The sequence below is a fragment of the Montipora capricornis genome, chromosome 2 (assembly GCF_036669925.1).
Source record: "Montipora capricornis isolate CH-2021 chromosome 2, ASM3666992v2, whole genome shotgun sequence".
Lineage (NCBI taxonomy): Eukaryota > Metazoa > Cnidaria > Anthozoa > Scleractinia > Acroporidae > Montipora > Montipora capricornis.
In genome coordinates, this window is record NC_090884.1 from 63,079,997 (window position 1) to 63,099,996 (window position 20,000).

The 20,000-nt window shown below is 39.2% G+C and overlaps 2 protein-coding genes across 2 annotated transcripts in view; one reads left to right on the plus strand and one right to left on the minus strand.

Annotated features, from left to right (window-relative positions):
• Positions 1-8,114: 8,114 nt before the first annotated feature.
• LOC138030773 (spliceosome RNA helicase Ddx39b) lies at positions 8,115-16,383 on the minus strand. Its single transcript, XM_068878650.1, has 9 exons — positions 16,309-16,383; positions 15,911-16,155; positions 14,353-14,757; positions 12,652-12,770; positions 11,402-11,533; positions 9,710-9,819; positions 9,286-9,430; positions 8,989-9,136; positions 8,115-8,345 (listed from the first exon to the last, which is right to left on the minus strand). The coding sequence occupies exons 2-9, from the start codon at positions 16,122-16,124 to the stop codon at positions 8,329-8,331; spliced, it is 1,290 nt and encodes a 429-aa protein (XP_068734751.1). The 5' UTR covers positions 16,125-16,155; positions 16,309-16,383; the 3' UTR covers positions 8,115-8,328.
• A 22-nt stretch (positions 16,384-16,405) lies between these two features.
• Positions 16,406-20,000, plus strand: part of LOC138030779 (uncharacterized) — a 4,279-nt gene continuing 684 nt past the window's right edge. Inside the window, exons 1-3 of the mRNA XM_068878656.1 lie at positions 16,406-16,686; positions 17,197-17,422; positions 18,507-19,047. Of these exons, the coding sequence (XP_068734757.1) occupies positions 16,457-16,686; positions 17,197-17,422; positions 18,507-19,047 (997 nt within the window). The 5' untranslated portion in view covers positions 16,406-16,456. The remainder of the gene's footprint in view (positions 16,687-17,196; positions 17,423-18,506; positions 19,048-20,000) is intronic.

Genomic DNA, 20,000 nt, shown 5'->3' on the forward strand with positions numbered 1-20,000 from the left:
CTCCTCTATACTGTTTGATTGTACCAGTTTTGGTCACGACAGGGACAACATGATGGAATTTTTGACATTCTGCTGGTCATGGGATGGCTGAAACAGATGGCTGTATGTCCATGAGACCAGTGCACATGTGCCAGGCAGTAGTTGTGGTACATGGGTGTTGTTGTGCATAGATAAATGTTTTTTTCCCCACATAGAGCAGCCAATAACATTGTGTAAAAATATATTCAACATCACAATCTCCCCCATATACAAGATTAGAAGATTAACTGATATACAACAACATGCACACAATCCCTTCACTTTACAGTCAAAGCAGCTCAAGCGTTCCTCTGACGAGCAGATTAATGAGTTCATTATTGCAGATTTGATTTCAGGAATCATTTCAACAATCTGGTTTTCGGATGAGTGATGCAAAACTCAATCAAGCCTCAGGTCAAAACTTGAATTTTGATTGGATTATCGCTCACTTCCGGTGCCAGGCCAGCGTGAGAATTTGACAGGTGTAGCAATTTGCATAATCTGCCAAGGTCGTAACAAGCGTGATTTGCCTTTATTTTAAAATTAATTTCTCTATCCAATCTTTAATTCAAAAACATGGTGTCTCAAGTTTGAGGATACTGGTAAGATTACAAAATGGTAATGTTGCTAGAGTGAAATGACAATTGTTTGGAAGATTATGCAAATCAGTAAACCTGTGAAATTCCCACGGCAGCCTGGCACCAGAAGCCAGCAATATTCCAATCAAAATTCGAGTTTTCAACTGAGGATTGAGTTGAATTTTGCACCATTCATTCGACAAACAGATTATTCAAATGGTTACCGATATAAAATTTGCAACAATGAACTCATGAATCTGCTCATCAGAGGAACGCTTGAGCTGTTTTGACTGTAACTTTCTCAGTAACCTGGTTAACACATGCTTATCCATGCTGGCCAGACTTAGTATCTTACTCTGTCTAACGCCAGACGATTTTACTCGTCAATGGGGAACCCCTGGGAGCCAATGGGTTAAATTAAGACCATTGGCCTTTTGTAGTTATTTTTCTGTTGAACAGACCAACATTTTATTAGAATTTGTTCTTAATGACAAATGTCTTCTGTTCAATTTACATTTCATATGAAGCTGTTTTTTGTTATCAAGCATTTAGTTGACTCATATTTACATATGCTGTCCACCAGAGTCTTTTCACCTATATGCCCTTTAAATTAATTTGGGTTTCCTATTCGTTGAGTATAATTTCATAAATGCATCACAGAACTTCCTTTGTTTAAATGTTTGAACATTTTTAGTTAACTACCTGGTTCGAAAGAAACTCAATTTCTGCAGAACTGCTACAACCCTTGACTTTTGAAGCTTTCTTCTTTTTTGTGAGGGGGTTCTCTTTTCGTTGTTAAATTTAGCATCAAAATATTTTCAAACATTCCTGGTGCATGCTCCTCGCTAGCCTGCGAACGCGGATGTATTTCTGCCTGTAGCCTGTAGCCTGCGAACGCGGATGTAAATCTGCATTCGCAGGCTAGCTCCTCACAAAAGCTTTCCATCTTGGAAGGGACATATAGATTTTCTCCACCATCTGCTTAGTGTCTGGTGAGGGCCTTGTGAAATTGCTGGAAAAGTGTGCTAAAGGTGGTTTCTCCTTTTGAAAAATGATTTCAAAATGGGGCAAATAAAAAGAGGTTTCACTTGTTCCATTTTCATAGCAACATTAATGCAAAAATGTCCTACATTTAGGTACTGAAGAGTTCAAGCTTATTGAATTTTATATTGTATACATAGTTTGTTATGTGGCAAATGTTCATGTACTCTGTTTACATTTCTTATTAATTAATTTGATGACAAGGCTGATTTGTTATCATTGTTTTAAAAGAACCTAAGATGTGGCAGTGTCCCTGGTAACTCAGAATGGCAATGTCTTGGCATGCAGTTATGAATCCACCCTGATAGGTGTAGGTTTTAGTGAATGTTGAGCCCTTTAACCCCTAAGAGTTACCAATATTTTATTTCTCCTTATGTTAATGTCTCTTAACTGATCAGACATGAAGGTTCTTGAGAAAATGGGAAATGATCTACGAGTGAAAAAGGACTTGATTGTGAAATAAATTATTCTCCTTATACATGTATGTACCATAGGAAATGTCTGGAGAACAGTGTGGAGAATGTGCATATTGATACATTAATGGATTTAAATGGTTGACTGTGCTGAAGGTATTTTCATTTATTTGGCGAGATGGGTCTGGGTGTGTGCAACATTTCAGAGGGACTAAACTGTTTATCTTTTATTTTTCTCTGAATGATTTTAGTTTCATCCTTGAGTTCCTCATTTTTCTCCCGAAGTTGAGCCTTTTGCTGAGAAATGACTGTTGCATGTGAAATAAAAGGAGAGCCTCATTTGTAATTGGGTGGCAATTTGTGCAGCAAGATTTCTTGGAAATTTCTTGTGCTTCAATTTGTTTTTGTTATTAGATCAATGACAATGTGCAAATATATTTGTGTATCTATTTAGATGGATAGATCGAAATTTTTGTTAGCAGCCTACTCTCTCATTCTTTGTCACTTTCCCTTTCCTTTTCCGGCACCTAAATTCTTTTCCTCAGATCTCCACAGTCCGAAGTTTGGCTGATGGACGGGTATAAGCGCTATCCAGGGAATAGAAAATAATAGGTTCCCCCAACAGGTGGGTTTCTGAGGTTACGTTAACATAATACATCATGAAGAGAAAAAAGTTTAAAAACCCTAACAAACTTGCAACAACAAAACATAAACTAAACAGCCGAGGAGGCGACGCCGGTCAGCCGCGGATTTTTGCGAGAAAAATCCTTGGCCGAAAGTGCAGTCGTTGAGCAAGAATCGTGTAAAGGTGGTCTAAAATAGAAAGACACGACACAAGATTTCAAACACACTAAAGCAGTTTATTAACTTCAGGTTTTATGTACCATTGCTAACTAGACGAAACATAACCTTCAATTTTGCCACAGACTCTCATCTGCCCACGAATTGAATGAGAAACGACTCTTTGAACTCCAGGCATACTTTAAAGTCTTATCAGTGACTGAACAAGAGACGAAGACAACAACAACAACAACAGAGACGAAAGTGTTTTCAACTCACGAATGGCTCCTCCGTTTGTTCCGTATGAAATGTCATTGAAGTCCATGAACAACAAGGAATTTAAAACTTTCATCAAAACGAATCAAAAGTCATTTTTGATATGTGTCACAGTAACAAATAACCTATCCAAAAATGCTTTTCAAAACCTTAGAGAAATCGAAACGCCCTTAGTTCACGGCAAAACTGTACCTTGAGCAAATTCTGAAACGGTGAAAGATTCTCTTCAAGAGAGCTGTGTCGATTGCTTGATAGTTCTGAAATCACCGTTCCGATGTCTGCCATCATGATCAAAACGGCAGCACTGAACAGTTGTGCCTTTCATTCACTTTGGAGTTGAAGGCCTTGGGCGAGCAAGACGTTGGAAATGGCCGTTACAATGACGTGTCAAATCTGCATTCGTCGTCCGCCATTTTGAAAATCGAATGGCGGGAGGAAGCCTGAGTCTTAGTGCGCATGTCCAGCCGTTTTTAAGCCCTGTCATCATGGGTTACGTAACCTCCCTTGGGTGTTATGTGACACTATGCCACAATGCTTCATTAGCTGGGTGTCGGTATATACTGCGTTGTCTTCATTTATATTCATTCGAGTCTTACGACCGTCTCTTCACCCTCTAAATTAAATACCCAATGACTAAATTAGTATTAGTATTTTCTAGTATTGAATTGTTGTTTTGTATCTACTAGCTTATATTCAGATTGTTGTAAGCTTATGCTATACACTACGCGTTTTTGTTTGATTGTATTTCAGTTTTTGTTATTTTGCGCAGTCCGTTTTCCAGCACTTCAAGGAGTACCACGAACCCTGCTATTACATCAGCAGGGTTGTATATAAGAGCCGGCAGCCGGCGAAGTTCGCCGGCTTCTCTGTCAGGTTTCGCCGGCTACTTTCATTGTTTGAAGAGTCAAGACATGTAGAGGAGATGATGTTTATGAGGTCTAAACTACTCGGGCTCAATAAAAATAAAAATTTGCAGTGCCTATCTTTTCTGAAAACACACAAAAGACTTTTGACTCAAGGGCAGTTTAAAAACGTTATGCTTGAGACTTTCGTTTTGAAAAAATCTTGCCGCGGTGGCGGGAAAGGAGGAACAATATGATTTGTTGTCCGCCCACAGGTAACCCAGGCTCACTGTGTGCGTCACGTAGGTATTAAAATATAGAGAACATGTGAGGCGAAGTTTAGGTCTGAAAATTTGCTAGAAAATGGTAATAAAAATCGATAAAACTTACCATGTGGTGAGCTGTTGTTGTCTTTAATACGTACACGAAGTTTCGGGGAAAATGGTCCCCGTTCACCTTCCTTCATAATATAGTGACAAGGTAGGAGACGGAAGCCAGCGTCGCGACTCCGATCGACCCCAAACAAGCACGATTTTTTCCGCGAAAATCAAATCCAGTCGCTAAATAAACACGCCAGGTTCGTGGAATAGGAATTTCTCTAAACCATAAATCCACTGAAGCATCTCCAGGTAGCAACGCGGAGCCACCAGACTCCGTAAAACTTGTAAGTTAACCTGCTAAAATGGCGGCCAGAAAGCGTGGTACTCACGAAGTGCCCAATTCAAAATGGCACTGAACTCTGGACGCCTGGTGACGAGTATAATAAGTTTTGGAGGGAGGGGAGTCCCAAACAAAACTCACTGAGCAATTTGGGACTCCCCTCCCTCGAGGGAGACTTATTATACTCGTCACCAGGCGTCCAGAGTTCAGTGCCATTTTGAATTGGGCACTTCGTGAGTACCACGCTTTCTGGCCGCCATTTTAGCAGGTTAACTTACAAGTTTTACGGAGTCTGGTGGCTCCGTGTTGCTACCTGGAGATGCTTCAGTAGATTCATGGTTTAGAGAAATTCCTATTCCACGAACCTGGCATGTTTATTTAGCGACTGGATTTGATTTTCGCGGAAAAAATCGTGCTTGTTTTGGGTCGATCGGAGTCGCGACGCTGGCTTCCGTCTCCTACCTTGTCACTATATTATGAAGGAAGGTGAACGGGGACCATTTTCCCCGAAACTTCGTGTAAGTATTAAAAACAACAACAGCTCACCACATGATAAGTTTTATCGATTTTTATTACCATTTTCTGGCAAATTTTCAGACCTAAACTTCGCCTCATATGTTCTCTATATTTTAATACCTACGTGACGCACACAGTGAGCCTGGGTTACCTGTGGTCCGCCATATTGGATTTCGATATCTTTAAACAGCCACCGATTGTATCTTACAGGAAGGAAAAATCACTCAAGGACGTTTAGTTCGCGCAAAACTTCCTTTAATCACGCCGTAATCATAAAAAAACTTGTAAACAAAGAAGCACCTTCAAAAGGTTTGTTCTCAAACCAGAAGGAAATTTACATATGATGTTCTGCTAGCAACACGCTCAGCCTGCGTTCACGCATCTCTTACTCTCTTACCACAACTCCGAGCACAGGTAACCCAGGCTCACTGTGTGCGTCACGTAGGTATTAAAATATAGAGAACATATGAGGCGAAGTTTAGGTCTGAAAATTTGCCAGAAAATGGTAATAAAAATCGATAAAACTTATCATGTGGTGAGCTGTTGTTGTTTTTAATACTTACACGAAGTTTCGGGGAAAATGGTCCCCGTTCACCTTCCTTCATAATATAGTGACAAGGTAGGAGACGGAAGCCAGCGTCGCGACTCCGATCGACCCAAAACAAGCACGATTTTTTCCGCGAAAATCAAATCCAGTCGCTAAATAAACATGCCAGGTTCGTGGAATAGGAATTTCTCTAAACCATGAATCTACTGAAGCATCTCCAGGTAGCAACACGGAGCCACCAGACTCCGTAAAACTTGTAAGTTAACCTGCTAAAATGGCGGCCAGAAAGCGTGGTACTCACGAAGTGCCCAATTCAAAATGGCACTGAACTCTGGACGCCTGGTGACGAGTATAATAAGTCTCCCTCGAGGGAGGGGAGTCCCAAATTGCTCAGTGAGTTTTGTTTGGGACTCCCCTCCCTCCAAAACTTATTATACTCGTCACCAGGCGTCCAGAGTTCAGTGCCATTTTGAATTGGGCACTTCGTGAGTACCACGCTTTCTGGCCGCCATTTTAGCAGGTTAACTTACAAGTTTTACGGAGTCTGGTGGCTCCGCGTTGCTACCTGGAGATGCTTCAGTGGATTTATGGTTTAGAGAAATTCCTATTCCACGAACCTGGCGTGTTTATTTAGCGACTGGATTTGATTTTCGCGGAAAAAATCGTGCTTGTTTGGGGTCGATCGGAGTCGCGACGCTGGCTTCCGTCTCCTACCTTGTCACTATATTATGAAGGAAGGTGAACGGGGACCATTTTCCCCGAAACTTCGTGTACGTATTAAAGACAACAACAGCTCACCACATGGTAAGTTTTATCGATTTTTATTACCATTTTCTAGCAAATTTTCAGACCTAAACTTCGCCTCACATGTTCTCTATATTTTAATACCTACGTGACGCACACAGTGAGCCTGGGTTACCTGTGCTCCGAGTAAACAAAACTAGCCCCTGATCATTCACTAACCGCTCCTTCGTTTTCACTTCGAACGTTTCAGTTGATCATTTATAGCGAACGTAGAAGCTGAGGACTCGTAGACTTTATTTAAACACGTGAACGTAACGCTCCTCGGAGTTAAATCCTACTTGCCCGCGTAAGTGCTCGTCCTCTCGAAGGCATCTCTACGCCCCGGGGGGGATGGGGGGGGGACTCCCATATGAAACAGACGGGGATGCTCGTCGGAAATTTTGAATTTAACCCCTAAAGGAGACCAATCTAGGCGTGGCTTAAGCAAATTTTGACCCCTAAAATACGACACGCAATGAGTTTTAATGATAAAAAGGCATAATCATCGAATGCTTTTATCTAAAAAGAAATTTAAAAGGAAATTTGACTTCTGTTTCTCTTCGCGTAATTCTGTGTTACTTCGCGGAACCCTAAACGAGACCTTGGTGGCATAAAGTATTGGCGCTTTGCCCGGAACACCCTAAGCGAGACCAAAATCCAAAATTTACACCCCTAAGCGAGACGACGAGCATCCCCGTCTGTTTCATATGGGAGTCCCCCCCCCCCCCCCCCCGGGCTCTACGCTTCAACATGACAACGGATCTTTATCCAACGTCACTCTTGATCAACTCTCACTGCTTTACGGAACTCCTAAACTCTTCGGAAAAAAAATACATCACTCTTAAACCGCTCGAGTGATTTTCAATTTTCGAAATTACTAAAAACAAGTTCCGCAAGCATATTTTCCCGCTAATTACACAATGAACGAATGTGTGTCATCTTCACACCTAAACAGGATCGAAACATCCTTTACGCCACTGGCCAATTAGTATCCTCCAATCAGCTTCTCTAGTTAACAACCAATTAGAAGCCTTTGCTGGTCTAGTCCTTCAAGTATGTGCCATGTTTACAAGTTGTCAAGTGGCAATATTTGCCAGGCTCGTTAGCTCCAGCAAAACCACCAAAAAGATACAAAAAATATCACTCCACTTTTTGTTTATAGGGTTGTATTATTGAAATGTCACTTCGTCTTTCTTTGAGTAACATGGTTTTCATAGTATAATTGCAGCTTGATTCATCCCTCCATGTCTGAGTTTCATGGCCCAAAATGCCAGAAAATGCACTTTCCGGCATTCAGTTTTAAAGAATTTTCCGGGAGAGCATGCCCCCGGACCCACAACTGTCTACTTTGCAAAAAACTCCGGCTACTTAAAACCTTAAAGAAAACCCTGTCATCAGCACACTTTTCCACTTTATTTATTCTCCGACATCGTCACCAATACATCGAGTTGTTTTTAGAACCTTTTGATTCAAATTTCAGTGATCTATTGGCTTTCAAAGATGGGGAGAGGGTCATATTTCGATCAATAACAGAGATGAAGGGGAATGCGTTTGATACTTGAGAACAACACGACGTATTTGGGACGATTTCGTAGAATAAATAAAGTCGAAAAATGTGTTGAGGTGACGGGTAATTTATTAAACTATTCGCAATCATAACTTGAACAACGTTTTTTTTTTATTTCATTCATCAGTAAAAATACACACAATAAGGGAAAATAAGAACTGAAAGCAAATTAAACTTGATATATTTTACAAGGTGATAAAACGTGTATGCCACAGCTATCGTGCAAGTTAAAACGACAAATGTTGATGAGATTCTTCATGAAATACAAAGTATTCTTGATTCAACTGTGGGTAACGTCTTGCCTTCTTCAGCGAACTGCTTCAACTGTTGGAGAATGAACTTGAGTTAGAGAACGAAACGCACCAGGTGTGTGATAAGAGCAAATGTGGTACCCACTCAGTACAATCAACGCTCTCACTTCCATGACAGACCACTTTCATGTAGTAAATTTATCGTTTTCTACTCATGTTTCTTAGGGTGCGTTCGATTGACCGTATTCCGGAATAGGAATACGTGGAATAGAAGATAGAAATCCTTCGTTTTTACGGAGATTCACATTAAAATTGTCAAAAACCTGCTAAAATGCTATTTTAAACATATCTTTATTATCCTTGTTGTTTCAAAACGCTAGACATGCCGTTTTATCTCATCACTCCAAGTATTCTTATTCCGGAATATGGTCAATCGAACGCACCCTTAGATTAAATAGTGTCTTTGGTCGAAACAATTTTTTTCATTTTCCAATTTCACCCATCTAGCCAGGGTTGGAGAGCATCAAGATATGATCACTTGGTTGTCAAGCTGACAAAGGTCTGTGAGCAAGAGATTTTTCTATTTGGCCAACACCACGTGATATTACTTGTCAATGAGAGACCCCTTTGTTAGTTAACAAGTTACAGCAATTTACTGGAAATTTTCAAACTTTGTTAAAGTAATTTTAGACTAACCGCCAAATAAGAACACTTACTGTACGAGGTGAGATCTATTTCCTCTGGAAGTTCCCCAACATTGACTTCAAAGCGATCTTGGACTTCGTTTAGAACTTTTGCATCTTTTTCATCACAGACAAATGTGATTGCCAAACCCTTGGTTCCAAATCGACCAGCCCTAGCAACCTGACAGAATTAACAACCCATATTATTTTCAACAAGAATTTCAACACCAGACACATCTGTTTTAAAGAAAAAACAGCCCTCCATTTTGAACACGTCCATCAAATACTAAAATATGAAATATCTCACGAGTCAATGACAAATTTACTAACCCTATGAAGATAGGTGTCAGAGTCATCAGGCATGTCATAATTAAACACAATATTCACTCTCTCAATGTCCATTCCACGTCCAAACAGATTGGTGGCCACAAGCATTCTCTTTGAGAAATCTTTGAACTGTTTATAATGTGATAACCTGGAACAAATCACAACAAATGACTACATAAATATGCCTGAACAAAATCCGATGACAATTGGGATACTAGCAGTCTTTTTGTGTGCAATATTTGTAACAATTTATTGTAAGAAACTGCAAAACATGTTCCTAATAAAGCGAGTGTTTATGACACAAGGTCCCCTAGTTTTAAACTGATTTTCAATTGATAATCATCTCAAGGCAATTAAACACAGAGCTTAAACGAATGCATATGTCAGCACACAGCCGGGCACCATGAATTTTAATTCTCTGCCTCACCTATCTTCCTGATTCATTCCCCTGTGGATAAAAATGGCAGGGAAGTTCTGTTCTACCAGCAGCTCTGCAAGAGCCTTACACCGCTGCACTGTCTTGACAAAGATGATCACCTGTCAGAACAATGTCAATAATTATCAAGTCAAACACCAAATTCAAGAACCAGAGAAAACATCCCCTTAAATCGTTTCAATCTCAATATGACAGAAAAGGACCATTTTTCTGTCCATATTCCCATTTCAAGAAGAATGATCACAGCAAACAGGTCTTTAATGATTAGCCTGCTACCCTGACAGCTAATGACACATGTTATGTTGGGGTTTTCCACAGGACATTGGAGAGAATATTTGACTAGAAGAATTACATCCTAGAATGCAAAGAATTTTGTAGTATATTAAGGACAGTGCCTACTAATTAAAGATATTTTTGCCCCGGTGTGTGATTATGCACAAAATGTAGATCTTAACAACTGTTATTGAAATCCAAAACCAAAAAATCTGGGGTAACCACGCATTTTTCAAAGATAATTCATGAATAATATTTGTAAACATGATAATGTAATGGATTTGATGATAAAAATTACGGGCAGAAACATACTTATTAAAGACAACATTTCGGTGTCCTCATGACACCATCATCAGGTCAAATATAATTATTATATTTTACAGATAACTCAAATATTAATGTTCAAGATTAAGTTCAAAGTCCCTAGAGGCTAGGTGAAAAGTTTTGCCTTTATCGACTCGATAAAGGCAAAAGAGTCGATAAAGGCAAAACTTTTCACCGAAACGTTGTCTTTTAATAAGTATGTTTCTGCCCGTAATTTTTATCATCAAATATTTGTTAAAAGCTTTAAAATACAAAGCAATGTATGGCGTTATTTCTCAAATTGAAGCTTAATTCTCTCTCAAAAATGCATGGTTACCAAGAGTACTTACTGAGATCTACTTGCTCCGGATATTTTTAAACCACGCAAAAATATCCTTGTATTAGTAAGCATCGGCGGTAGGAAATCCGAATATCTGGAGATGCGCAGAACGTATGCGCAATAACAATAGTAGGCACTGACCTAGCCCCTTTAAGGGGTCAAAAACCGAAAGTGGTGGATCTTTCTACAGGTTTTTACCATGGTTACACAACGAATGTGGCATCTGCCAGAGATAATCATACATGTACAGCTGTAGCTACTTGGTAAAAGGACATACCCCCAACTTTAATAGAAAGGTAAGCTTATTACCTTCTCAAATAGAAAATGATTGAGTTGAGGTACTTAGTTATAAGATAATTATGCAGAAACAGAAGTCATAATCCATTGATAATCAAATTGGTATTTACAGAGGAGCAAATTCTGTCAACAAATCATCGGCACAAACAGACAAATGGGGAAAAAACAAAAATTGCTTCAGCGAATTTTGCATAGTGCAATCTGCATAATATGCAATACATATAATGACATTGTGTCCCACACAACACACAATGTGAGTTTTGGGGAAGTACTGTAACCAACTAGACTTCAGCTTCTTGAAAGAACCTGTAGTGTTTGAGGGAACAGTGATTGGAATAGTTTAAATGCAATTTGGAGGCTTGTGGATGTTTTGTTTAAGCTTAAATCCCTTTCAACTTGAATTATTTCGTCTGACAGCCTATAAATTATCAATTGAATTGAAAAGATGCTGCAAATTAATTTAAATGTACCTGATTGAACTCTAACACATCTAGGAGATCAAAAAGCTTTCTATTCTTCTCCTGGTCTTTAAGTTTGCAATAATACTGCTGAAGGCCATGCAGCGTAAGCTTTGTCTCATCGTCAACATACACCTCCATTGGCTATTTATCGAGGAAAATGAAAACAACACTGTTTGTGACATAAAACACAGGGAAAGAGTTTAGGAAATGGCCACAAAGTAAAGTAAAAGAGGGCAAGCATGACAAAACAAAGAAAAGTGACCAAAAGCTAAAAAACATAGGTTGTCTTTTCTTTCCTTCTCAAGTTCTGCTGCTTAAACATTGTACCTATAATTTAATCTACATTCTTTAAATCACTACCTCATTTGAGAAACAAGCACTTAAGCTCTTTTGCTAAAAACTTAACAAGGAAGGGCATATTTGATAACACAAACAGATAAATAAGAAACAAGCTTAAAACCTTTCAGCTTGAAGTGAGGCAAATTTTTTAAATATCAAACAGGTAACGCTCTATTGTTTTTAAATAGTTTGGCAATAAAATTTGTTTAAATTAAATAATGATGGAGCACTTTCAAGCTGAAAGATTAAGACATGGAACAAACATGTCACATGATCCACAGAGAAACACAAGTAGCTTGTTTGGGCACTTGGATTTGGGACACCAACTGACGTCCTCTGAGGAAGTTGACTTGAAATCAAAGATGTCTCCCTCCTTGCAGCAGCTTGCTTAGCCATCATGATCATGATGTCCAAGATTAAGGCCACGCACAGCTTCTCCCTACACCACAGGGTGTTGAAAACAGCAACATGGCACTTCGATGCAGAAGGGCGAATGTTGACATACAAGGACCAGCAGGATTTGACAAGCCAATAATGGTAAATGTTGCACCTCACACACACAAAATAATCAACACAGACTACCAACCAACAACTTTAATAACAGAGGAACTCAACACAGTCAAGCCAAGATTCAGACCACAACAACTACAACCTGTATTACAAGAACCAACAAAACCTCAAACTACACATCCAACTTTCAATTTCCTCCACAATAATAACCACTTCACAATTTTCCAACCCTATTTTCGACCACAAGAACTCTCAAAACAACCCAGCCGTAAACCAAAAATTTCCAACAATTAATTAGGACCAGCCACCCTCCTACAAGAAATTGCCAAGTGCTACTTCACCATCGCCTCAGCAAGGACAATCAATGCTCAACAACAGACTTGACAATGGAACTTAGGAGCTATAATTACATCTTGCATGAACTTCTTGCACACAGGTCGGATCTCTTTGGCCAGGGTTGCACTGAACATCATAACTTGTTTGTCATGGGGTGTCATGCGGAATACTTCTTGAACATCTCTTCGCATATCTGAGGACAAGAAATTGACTTGTTGGTTGATGAATACAATGACAAGCACTTCACTCACTACAATAGTCCAATAATCCTTAATACAAATGTATCAAGCATTTTCCAGTGACAAAAAAAAATGAGGAGGTACAAATTACGAACACAGTGGATTCCAGTGGGCAAGAATTTTAGTACAAAAGACATGTGCAAACATACTGATCGTAGATGCAGAAAAAAGGCATGGGATATTTTTTTTTCATATCTTCATAATTTTTATTGAAGGGAAAATTGCAATAATTGTCTGATATTGAGCAAGGATTGATTCAATCTCTAGTTTTAATTTCAGAAGCCCCATCTTTCATACTCCCTTTATGCTTTCTTGTGTCAAGGGACGAGTCTTCACCAAGGTAAACATTTGCATATGGTTAGATGGTACTCTGATTTTAAGATCCATGATGCAACATTAAAAGTTACCGTATTTACCCGTGTATAAGTCGACCTTTTATGGCCTCAAAAGAAGCTCCAAAAATCGCCCTCGACTTATACATGGGTCAAAGATTTCGAGCCAAGTTCCAGCTAAATAATTTATTCAAAATTAACATCATAATGTGGTCTTTGGGGCAAAACGAACGCAGTGGACAAAAGACTTCAAAATGAATGACGAAAGACTTCAAAATGAATGTAATTAAGCAATTCCAGTTGAAATGAAAAAGAATTTGTTTTACTTTAAATGTTGAAGATACTCACAAGCACAAATATGAAATAGACACTGGAAATTTTTGTTTTCCAAAGGCGGAAAGCTTTAAAAAACATTCTTGTTTCTTCATATAAAACGCGATCCTTCAACGGCTTAGTAACCTGGCGCAATACCTCGTGTTTGCGTGCAAATATGATCGTCACTCATGTTGCCTGAAAATGCTGGTTGGTAATGATTGTTTTTTATTCTTTATACAAAGCTAGATGATTTAAATGCTTTTGCAAACTTTGAATTGTTTGGTTTACGAGTTTTGTTTCGTTTGCCATGTGAGAAATTATAAGTCAAGCACCAATTAAACCTTGCACATTTCGCATCGTTTTTGAAGTTATTTTCAAAGATTGACTCCTGCTTCTGTGATGTTGTGCTTATCCTCTAAAGCCCTTTATCCTTGAACAACGAAACAGGTTAGTTTGAGGTTTACATGTTGGATTTTCTGAGAACTTTTTCGAAATTCAAGGACAAAATGCCCGCACATACAACAACCGCTGAACCACTAAACTATTAAGCGCTTGAGGCCCTTAATCTTTTGTGAATCCACAGTTCCAGAAATCGAAGAATGCAAGATTAGTATCCCATGAACATTTAGCAAAGAAATTAAGAAATTGCTTTTTTTGCCATCAAAAATGGGGGGTCGACTTATACATGGGATCGACTTATACACGGGTAAATACGGTATACTTCACAAAACCCTATTCTGTTTTCATCCTCCACGATAACCGAAGTGGAATGTGTCCACAAATAACTCAATACACAACACTAAGTACTTTCAGAGTGGAAAAAAATGAGATAAAATGCTATTCCTTCAAAAAGAACTACAAGCTTTTGAACTAAAAGGAAAAAAATTACCAAGCTGTTCTAACATCTTGTCGCACTCGTCAAGGATGAAATGCTTGATATGCTTGAGATTCAGTGACTTTTCACGTGCCAGTGCCAAAATTCTGCCTGGTGTGCCAACAACTATGTGTGGACAGTTTGTCTTCAGAGTCTGCTGGTCCTTCTTGATGTTTATGCCACCAAAAAACACTGAAACTTTGATGTTATTCATGTATTTAGAAAACCTCTCATACTCTTTAGAAATCTGGAAGGCCAACTCTCGTGTGTGACACATGACCAACACACTGACTTGACCATCAATTTGCTCTAGCTGTTGAAGGGTGGCTAGAACAAACACAGCTGTCTTGCCCATGCCACTCTTAGCTTGACAGATGATGTCCATGCCAAGGATTGCCTGAGGGATGCACTCATGTTGAACTGTTGAAGGAAGAAAAAAAACATTAGAAAATCTAGTAAAAATGAGTCCACTTGCAAAATTCTAGTAGTGAAGCATAGTTTAAGCCCATGGTCAAACAGGAGATGAAGAACGAAAGAGAAGTATGGCCACCTCGTTTCTAGGGTCAGTTCGTACCAAGTCAGATCGCTCCACCAAATAGTCAACTTTCATGATCAAAATTTACTTGAAAAAGCCTACTTGAAAACCGTAGGAGATCAATTTGAAGTTCATATCGATCGATCTACGAGAACTTGGAAGGTGGTATCGAAAACGAAGACCGGCTGGGGAAATTCCAGGGTTCGTGCTGGATTTTGCATATAAAATTACTGGGGTATTCAAGGAGTTTTCAAGAACCAGAATTGAGTTTTCAAGGAGTGTTTGTAAGATTTCTATTCCATACATCGCGTTTCTTTGCTGAAGCCAATCTTCATATTCTTTCCCACATCCTGCGAGTTAAGTGCACGCACAGTCATTTCAATTTTTGCATTTAATCTTTTTGGGCTCAATTTAGGAAATGTCTCTTTAACTTAATATGATGCAATGCCAACAATTTTCATCCAAGCAAAATTTCAAAGAGTTTTCAAGCAGTTTCCAACCCAAACTCTTTTTTCAAGAGCTTTTCAAGCGCCCTTGAAGTCCAAAATTAAAATCCAGGGCTTTTTAAGGACTTTAAGGAGTAGCACGAACCCTGAAATTCGCCATCTAATGCACGTTAACTCACCGCCTACTTTTACAAATAACATGAGAAACATGGCACAGAACATGAACCTTCGGCTCATGAACAACAAAAGAGAGGCCTGAATTCAGAGTAATTTCGGCAGCGATTTTGGTTTCCCTGTCCATATCAAAGATCGAGCACACACGTTTTTGAGGGAGCAGTCCAGTACTTAACGTAAGCTGTCTGATTAGCTAACTACATTTGAAAAATATTTTTATCTTAAAACAATTCACGATGCAATATATATTATTCACAAAAAACTTCACCTATATTCCCTTTACATTGTCCTTTAAGCTTAGCTTGGCGAACAAAAGCAAAACTTAACGACTCGATGACACGATTGCTTTAGTTCACAAGAGTTTAGAAATATCGGAGATAAAAGCACGCTATCAGGTTAATTTCATTGGCGTGCTTACCTTCGGAAGGATGTTCGAATCCACAATCGACAATGGCGCGCAGAAGTTCCGGCTTCAATAGAAAATCTCGAAAGCCAGAGCTATGAATACTGACGTATGTTCCCTTTACATCTTTCTTTCCCTTCTCGTTGACTGCCGGAGTTTCCACTGGGGTCTCTGTCTCCTCCTCTTCGTAGTCCAACAATTCGGTTTCAGCATCACCGTCTTCTGCCATTGTGGAAAGCGGTAGGAAATCGACGCCTTGACTAGAAAGAGCGAAACGTTTTTAGTGGGATAATAAGCCTTCCGTGGGGACGAAAACAACGCAGACTCCGAAAGGCTGCTGTGTGCTTTCGAATCGTTGCAAAATAATGCATGGATGGGCAAACAAGATACAGAATTTCGATGGCTTGTACTACCTCGAAAAAAGCTACTTCACAGCCAACGTAACGAACCGACGCGAGGAAGAGTGACGCACAGAGAAGTGTTGCAGTGCATCATGGTATATACTGTGTGACGTTTATTCGAGGACTTGTACCATATAAGGACCCATGGAAGTATATACGAATGGCGAAAACCCTCGAAATTTCATATAAAGAACGGGTCCTTGTCATTCTCAGTTCGTTTTTATTCTTAATTGTTCAATTCTTTTACTCAGGCTTCATATTTATCAAAAAACTCAGATCAATCACTTGGAAGCATTCACCTGGCTTAATGGCAAATGAAGGGAAAGTGGACCTCGATATCGACGCCCTCCAGACGACCCTCCAGACAGTCCAAAGCAGTCGAATGCAAAGGTGAGCCTTATAGAGCCTTATGTACATGTCATCTAATTTTTTCCCAGAAACTTTACCATTTTTACTTGCGGCCGTGTTCGTTTATACGTAAACGAGAGAGAAAAAAAATCAATTTCAACAGTATGAAAGCATTGTTTTTAAATTTAAGTTTAAATTTAGGGGAAATGTGAACTGAAAATTGGCTGTGGAATAACCAGATTCTCACATTTATGGTTTGAGGACCTTGTTTGAAACTTTGAGTCAAAAGTAATTGTGGAGGTAACATTTCCAGGTATCGAAGCTTGGCTTTAAGAAAGTTGTTTACGTATACACCACGGTAACCGTATTAAATTTTGAATTGTCATTGTCTGATTGACCAGAAAGAGTATTAATGAATTTGCAGGTATTAAAGAGGACTGATGTGACGGAAGACGTGTTACATTTTGATTACCATATCCAAAGACACTTGTTCAGCTGAAGATTTCAGTGTTAAATCATCTTAATCTTCTGCATTTATTGTTTGCCCTTTAGGCTTTATCATTTTACAAGCTATGTGGTTTTTGTTTGGAAGGGAGCACTGCTCAAGTCCTTGAGTGCAATGTTTATGTTCTTGTTTGGTCGAGACTATAGGCAAGCAATGTATGGCAAGAGAATGAAAAGAAACAATTTTATTCTTGATAAAAACATAACTTTTACCAACCATGGATCATATGGCACTGTTCCTAAGAGAGTATTGGAGGCACGTCAGCAGTTTCAGGTATTAATCTTAGGAACAACAAAGTTTGGAAATTTATCTGAATAATATGATATGATATGATAATACAATAACTTTATTTAGAGAGGGTGATGCAATTAACCTTTAACAGTTTTCTAACTTATGGCCGCTTTTCCACATGGGACAGACCACAACACCGGGAACTGTGTGCCGTACATGGAAACAGAGGGACATTTCAGAGTGGATGTAGGTTTTGTCTACCCTTTCGTCCCTAATGGGTTCCCATTGACAACTTAAATCGTCTGGTGTTGGTCACAGTAAAGTGGCCATTTTAGGGGGGAACAGGGTCAATTACCAGGGTCAAAGCTCATTCATCGTTTCATTTACAGGAAGGTTGTCACCTGAAACAAGTTTTACTTGATACCAAAGCTGTTATTTTCTTCTAGTTCTGTAATATTGGACATTTGAAGTAGTTATCCTGGGCCCGGTTGTTCAAAAGCTGATTAATACTAATCCCAGATTAAAAATCAACCAAGGAGTTTATTTCTCTACTCCCAAATGCTGTTCAGCGCTGATATGTGACAAAACTTTAAAAATCTTGAAAAACAAAAATAAGCAGAAGGAGCTTTCAACAAAAAGTTGAAAACACGAAACAAAAGTTTACACTAATCCTGGATTAAGTTAATTGGTTTTCGAACAACTGGGCCCTGGAATTGTAAATGGTTTGAACTCAAGAGTCATATCATAATGTGAATTTCAATCGTCCGGGTGAGGGTACTCCTGAGAAGGAATATTTAAGATGATATTTACTGACATTATGAAAGTCAACCTGAGTGGAAGTCATCTTCAGGGGGTCTAAAGATGACTTAAGCTCAGGTTGTCAAAATGTCGTTCCATGTCATCCTAAACAGTTCTTCTCAGGAGTATGGTACACTCACCCAGGTGATCTTACTTCACTCAATCATGTTATATTCATTTGGAGTGTCATGTGTTGGCCTTCTGTCAGGAGAACCTGGATTTTTCCCAAGTATGTTCTAAAGATAGGCCAACAAATGATATTATTCATCTTTCTTTCATTTTGGCTTGGTCATTTGTATTGATTTTGATATGCTTTCCTTAATTTTAGGATGAAGTTGACAGGTGTCCTGATGGTTGGTTCAGATATAAGGCACAGAATCTGTGGAATGAGTCCTTAAGAACTGTAGCAAAATTTGTTAGAGCCAATTTTAATGACTGCGTTTTTGTTCCTAATGCAACATCTGGAATCAACACAGTTTTGTGGTGTTTGGGTCTTTGTGAGGGTGATGGCATTCTCATCACCAGTCAGACTTATGGTGCAATCCAGATGGCTGCACAGGAGGTCTGTAGAGCAAATAAAGCCAAGTTATTAGTGCTTAACATCACATTTCCTACATCAGACATGACTGGATCAGTGAATTATCAAGCCACAGAAATTGTTCAACATTATGAGAAAGTGCTGCAGGAAAACCCTTCAATAAAGATAGCGATCATTGATGCCATTACTAGTACCAGTGCAGTAAAGCTACCATTTAAGAGGATCACTGAAGTTTGTCACCACTACAATGTTTTGGTGTTAGTTGATGGGGCCCATGCACCTGGCCAAATTCCACTGGATCTTGAAAGACTTGGTGCAGACTTCTTTGTGGGTAGGTTGTAATAATTTTGAAAAGGGAAATTAAGTTTTTTAAGGCTTTTCCTCCCTCATCAAAATTGACTCCCAGATAATCCATGTGGCTATTGTGAGGGTTTCATGTTAGGTGCCCTCATTGATTTATGTGTAGCCGTCAAAAATGATGAGTCAACTTAAAGGAATAATATAATAGTCTGCTACTACTTACCATCTTGTGATCATAGGTGTGACATCTTTAATTGTAAGAGTGCTCAGATTTTTAATAGGGAATCAATCATCCAGAGAGGTCTGGAGATTTCTGAAGACGTTTTGAACACCTGAACAATGTTTCGGACTTTTCTCGAACATCTGAATTCATTTGAACCCTGCATTAAGTTCACGATTGAACGCGAAAGCGAGAGAAAAAATTGCCTTCCTGGGATTCCATGATTCACCACCAGGAGGACGGAAGATTAACCACCACGGTCTACCGGAAACCTACCCACACTGATCGCTATCTGTCTTTTTCATTGCACCATCCCAGTATGCACAAGCGAGCTGTGGTTAAGTCATTGACTTATCGGGCGGCAAAAATCCCCACAACAAAATCCGACCAAATTAGGGAAGAGCAACGAGTAATATCGACATTACAATCCAATGGATACCCCAAGCGCTTCATCTTACATGCCAGCAGGCCTAAGCCACCGTTGAAAGACAAAACCACCATTGTAGAATTTGACCCCCTTTTGGAAGATTTAGTTTTGTCTAGCATGGGCTCATTTATACATTAACCCATTGACCCCTGAGAGTGAGACTTACCGGTAATTTTTTACTCTGTGTAACCCCAGATAATTTTACTTGTCAGTGGAGGCGTGTCCTTGGGTGTTTGAGGAGTGAATGGGTTTAGTGCTTTGATCAAACAATGCGGTGGTGAAACAGAGGTTGTTAAAAGACTAATAATGTTTGTGTTGTTGGTGTCTTGTGTTGACT

Excerpts from the sequence above, each read along its gene's own strand:
- LOC138030773 (XM_068878650.1), bottom strand. The coding sequence starts at position 16,124 with ATGGCAGAAGACGGTGATGCTGAAACCGAATTGTTGGACTACGAAGAG. Across the intron at positions 11,534-12,651 it reads GCAAGAAGTTCATGCAAGAT|CCAATGGAGGTGTATGTTGA; the intron begins GTAATTATAGCT and ends CTCGATAAATAG. Across the intron at positions 9,137-9,285 it reads CTGACACCTATCTTCATAGG|GTTGCTAGGGCTGGTCGATT; the intron begins GTTAGTAAATTT and ends TAATTCTGTCAG.